This window comes from Pistacia vera, unplaced genomic scaffold (genome assembly GCF_008641045.1).
Source record: "Pistacia vera cultivar Batoury unplaced genomic scaffold, PisVer_v2 Contig22, whole genome shotgun sequence".
NCBI lineage: Eukaryota > Viridiplantae > Streptophyta > Magnoliopsida > Sapindales > Anacardiaceae > Pistacia > Pistacia vera.
The window spans coordinates 323,780-329,213 of NW_022196024.1; the positions used below are offsets into that span (position 1 = coordinate 323,780).

A 5,434-nucleotide genomic window follows, 5' to 3' on the forward strand; every position below is an offset into this window, starting at 1 on the left:
GACTGAGCCCAGAAAAGATCTTTTACATTGCGAGAATCCTGGTGCAACCTGGAGACAAATTCTGGAATCCATATCTGATAAGATTTTGTCAAATCTGGAAGTCTATCTTTTAGGAAACATCTAGGAAAGATTTTCCGTGATTCCTGGGGTAGAATTAGGAGAAAAACATGTTATTTATTCATGGGTTATTAGGTTAAACGGGGGAGAAGAGCAGTAGAGTATTTTTCTAAGTTTTTATCTTCTACGTCAAGATGGGAGGCTGATTTTTCTTCTTCAGTTCAAGGGGATTTTGAAGCCTAATTTCATGTCATGGGTGTAGCCTAACTTCAGTAACATTGTTCTTAATCTCGTTTTTATTGGAGTTGTTTATGTTATTCTGTTTTAATTGTTTATAATTTTCTGTTTGGGTGATTTAGTAATGGCCTGCTGAATTATGTCATCGGAATTTTATCTGTTAGAATTAGGAATTGTGATCCGTAATTGTCCTTTTTCTATTCAATGAGTGACACGTGATGATAGCTGATTATGGACAAGTTTTCGGTCTATTGTCTTGAATAACATAACCTAAGTTAAATAATCCGAGCTTGCGTGATTGTTGCTTAGATCGATCTATTCTCCTAATTCTTAAGGCTGCCATTGAATTAAATTTAGAGAGCTTGTTCTAGGTTGTTCAAGGGTTAGTATCTACTCGAAGAGTTTGTTTTAGTAGTGACAAACTAAGGGAGAATTTGGGTAACAGAGCTTGTTGTTTCCTAGGGTCAGTAGTTCCATAATAACGAGATAGAATAGCGTTACGGTTAGTTCATGTCCAATGCATGTTTAGGTGGATCTTGAACCGAGAACTGATTGTTTTTAACCTGATATTTTATTCCATTAGAGATTTCTCTGTTTTACTTTAGTTTGCCTTGACTACAACCCCTTTTTCATTACTATTGTCATGTTTACTGTTTAGCGTTTTATTTTATTTTTCTGTTGTTTTCATTGTTTTAGAACATAGGAATTAATCGAACCATTCTCTGTGGGATCGACCCTTGCTTACCCTTTATGCAATTCAGTAGTTAGGTTAGAAAGGTTATTAATTTAGAGCATTCGGCACGCTACCATGCAGCATCCACTTTCATCGTGACTTCGGCGGTACCAGCACCATGCGAATAGGGAGAACAAACTAGGAAGGAGATTGAACTCATCAAGGTCGGTTTTTCTTTAAGTTCAAACACTGGTAGACTAATAAGCAAAGAAAGAAACAAACACCAGAACACCCATCCAACATCTATAGTTTTTTGGATTTTTCTTTGTGCTAGTGTCTGGGTCTATTCCCCTCTTGGTTGAGAGTTTTCTGTTTGGGTCTGTTGGTTGGATTGGCTTTTCCCCTCAGTTTATTCTTCTTTTGCATGTCTGAAGTCTTCAGTTCTTTAGCTTTCTGCTCTGGATTCATGAAGTTGTGGTGCTAGTCTTTGCATTTGCTGGGGGCTACAATTCTTTGCGGATTTTTGTGGTTGTGGTACCGGGATTTGGGCGCTTTGCAGCAAGTTGCAATCCTTTGCTGGAGTTTGCTTTTGTGGTGCTGGTGTTGGGCTCTTTTTGGGGGGCTGTGTTGTCTGTGTACAGCATATGTAGTTTTTTTTGTTCTCCTGAAGTCCTCCAAAGGTTTTGTGCTGCCATCTTTTTTGTATAGACCACTTTGAAGTTAGTTTAGGTGGCTGTTGTGGACTGTAAATACGTGCCTTTCTTCTTGTTTTTCTTCTATCTAATTTAATTTCCTTACTTTATATTGAATAATAAAAATGGGTTTAAAATTTCCAAGTTCATCTTTTATTTCTGATGTGAGCATGATGTCAATATGCTGATATCATCGGTCCAGTTGGACCGGTTGACCTAGGACCTGGTCATCTTACTAGGTCTCTCATCGAATCAGTTTTTAAAATAATGGTGCAAAGGTGTCTTCCACTTCAGGCAAGTAGGACAAAAAAGTATATAATGACTTAGTATTCATATATTTACTATTTAGTTCACAATCAAATACATGGTTAAATTCAAAATAAATATTTAAAAGTGATAGTATACTATTAAAGTAGAATACAGATAAATATTTCGCATTTATAATAAGATAATGAAAATAAATATATTGTTATTTTCAGATACGATGTTTAAAAATAATAATACATACATACATTTCTCAAACTATAAGGACACGAGAACATTATGCTCAACGCTGGAAGCTTTCTTTCTAGAGCAACAGCCTTGGAACTCCAAAACCTCATCATGCAAATTCTTAATGTTCGGCGTCCCCAGGAATTTTACTCTGTAGATATCAAACAAATTCCCTATTCAAAGGAGTCCAGGTCCAAGTGATCAGGGAGCTTGGCCTTGTGTAACAAATCCCACATTGAAAGCGTATTGGGGAGGTCTTGGGCTTATAAATGGGGGGGAGTCCCTCCACCTAATAGGTTAGCCTTTTGGGTGTGAAACTCCCAGCCCGTGACAAGTGGTATCAGAGCAGACCCAATCCGTCTTTCGATGTCCCGTCAAGCGCCCACGCAGGGGCGTCCACGTGTGATTATGGGTCCACACGAGAGTGAGGTGGATGGGTAGGCAGGGGGCCCCACCTGTGACGAGGGCGTCACAGGATTGGGTGGGGGAGAATGTAACAAATCCCACATTGAAAGCGTATTGGGGAGGTCTTGGGCTTATAAATGGGGGGAGTCCCTCCACCTAATAGGTTAGCCTTTTGGGTGTGAAACTCCCAACCCGTGACACTTGGCTAGCTTGAAGAGGGGAACATAAGTAGATCAGCACCCTGATCGTTAAGACTTCCCAGAGCCACTAGAATCTTCAATGAGCTTGGAAGCAGCATCAGACAAATCCTTTGAGTACTTATCCCGCTTCAGAATTGTCTGCCCCAGGAGTAAAGCTTTTTGTTCAGAGCCAGAAGCTTTTTGCTCTGAAGCAATAGCTTGGTTCTTCAAAGCCTCATTCTCCACTTGCTTCTTGATCATTTCAGCCTCCAGGGATTCAACTCTAGAGTTATGATCCACCTCAGATGATTCATAACTCTTCGGCTTTGCCTGTGCTTCTGCTAACTTACTAGAACTTAGGTAACCTTAGTGCTCAGATTGGACATTCTGCTCTCTAACATCTTCAAAAATGCATATAAGACTACCGTGTCCTGGGAACAGGAGAATATGAAATGGAAAGTTGAAAGAGAAGAGGATAAACAGAAGAAAATGGACTAAGTATTAACCCGAACAACGGAAACTTCAGAAGGTATAGATGCCATCAACTCATCTGATGAATCCTTCATTCCTGGAGAGCGGAGCCTTTTAGATAGCTCCAAAGCAGCAACTGGATTCTCCAATACGTTCTGCAAACCTATCTGTTCCACTTGACGATTAAAATTTTCCCCAAGCCTAGTGAGAGACATGATGACCTCACTGGTGGCCTCCTCAGCTCCCTTCTTTCCAACAGGAGTTTCTTTTTCAATTCCTTCAAGGTTCTGAGAGGAATCAAGTAGAAATTTAAATCTCTTCGCACGAATAAGAACTTGTAAATCTTATAATAGAGAACTTCGGACCTTGTAAATCTTATGATAGAAAACTTCTAGCAACTGGAGTTCTGCATCAGGATGAGACAACTCCACCTGCTCCAGAAATTTAGATTTTAAGTAAAAATTTGAAGCACAAACAGATTCCACTAAAAAGCAGGAAAAAGGCTCAACATCTTTTAGAGTAACTTAAGAAATTAATCAGCATACTCACTTTATACTTCATATGATGATGAAATGCTACTTCGAGAAATTTTAGACTTTCTAATTCTGGCAGAGGAATGTCCAATACTTCATAGTACAATATATCAGAAGTCTATCCAAGAACATGATGAGAAAAAGCATAATATTACATTTTCCATGAAATTTCAACATCCCACATTAACTAGAACCACGACTACTACCTGGTTGCAGTGAACCAGCATACCCGCCAAACGAGCAATGCCACGGTACTTAATAGGTTGAGATTTGGGTTGCTGAAAGAAAAAGCAATGTGATGTAAGCCTGATTTTGGATGGATCATCCAAATTCAATTGTTGAGCTACTCTTTCTACAACATCATCATACGTAAAAAGCTTTGACCTTGACATTCAAAACATAGCATCAGACACAATTACTCGGTAATGTACATATACATAAAATAATGCACAATCAACAAAGATAAATCTGCAGTAAAATTACAGAATTCAACTTCATCTAATATTAAGCCCTTACATCTCTAGACGAAAATCATCTTCCTTCGGCTTTTCAAGAGATCGGAAGTGAACAACCACCTACCACACAAAATCATGCAAAATTTAGCAACGTTAAATGATGAGCTGATGAATACTAGTTAATTATAAGAACAATAAACACAATGTCTAGGGATGACAAGGAAGATGTTCACTACAAAAAAGCAAAGAGATAAATCATAAATGTAGGGAGATTGTAAACCAATAATAAAACAAAATGAATATCAGAGAAAAGCTTAGTTTTCTGAATACAATAGGAACCCTTGAGGTGTACCTGTTGATTATGAACATAGTCCAAAAAAGAAGGAACATTTGGATAGCGATATTGTTCAGCATTTTCAAATGTATGACATTTTTGAAAGCAAACAATATCTCCATCGTCAAGCTACAACAGAGAAAATGCCGAAGTTAAACATTATCATAGGGAAAACAAATCACACCATGTCTATTATGCATAACATTTACCTCGCTAGCTCGAAATGTATATCCATTTTCAATGGGTGCACACGGTAAGTTTAGCTTAGGGTTTGCGAGCAAACAGAAAAACAGAGAAAATGTGATCGAATTTCTTTACTGAATAGACTGAACTTTCAATAGCTACAGTGAAGTGAACATTCTTCTCTTTTATACAAAAACGAAGAGTAAAGGTAAAGTAAATTTTACAACTGATTTTGTTATAATCAAAATGACACCGTCCTGCAGAATTTCATGTTCCTCCTGCTACTTGAACTTTTTACACTTTTGTCCTTTGATCAACATCCCCTCTCAAACTGGAGATTCTTCTTCTGATGTTTCAGTAGCCTTTCTTTCACCAGCATTTCTTCTCAAAATTCATTGGCTCTTTGACCTACATCCCCTCTGAAACTAAACTCTCTTCCTTTTTCTACTACCTCTGTTCTCCTTTAACCTCCTTCAGTCAGCAAATGCATAAACTCAACTCTTCAAATAATCAAACTTTCAAGTTGTAACTCTGCTACTCAAAAACTATAACTTGCTCAGCTACTCAAAGCATCAATTCATTTTCAGTTCTGCATTTTCAATTGCAACTTCAGCTAATCAACTCTACACATTGTGCCTTATTGTTTAAAATTGACAATAAGCACCAACTTAACAACCAAACAAGAGCAAGCTTCACAATTTAATAGTTCTTCAACTCAATTCT

The 5,434-nt window shown here is 37.9% G+C and overlaps 1 protein-coding gene across 1 annotated transcript; it reads right to left on the reverse strand.

Annotated features, from left to right (window-relative positions):
• Window positions 1-2,570: 2,570 nt before the first annotated feature.
• LOC116130339 lies at window positions 2,571-3,905 on the reverse strand. The gene is made up of 3 exons (XM_031416086.1): window positions 3,756-3,905; window positions 3,572-3,637; window positions 2,571-3,493 (listed from the first exon to the last, which is right to left on the reverse strand). The coding sequence occupies exons 1-3, from the start codon at window positions 3,765-3,767 to the stop codon at window positions 3,230-3,232; spliced, it is 342 nt and encodes a 113-aa protein (XP_031271946.1). The 5' UTR covers window positions 3,768-3,905; the 3' UTR covers window positions 2,571-3,229.
• Between the last annotated feature and the right edge of the window lie 1,529 nt (window positions 3,906-5,434).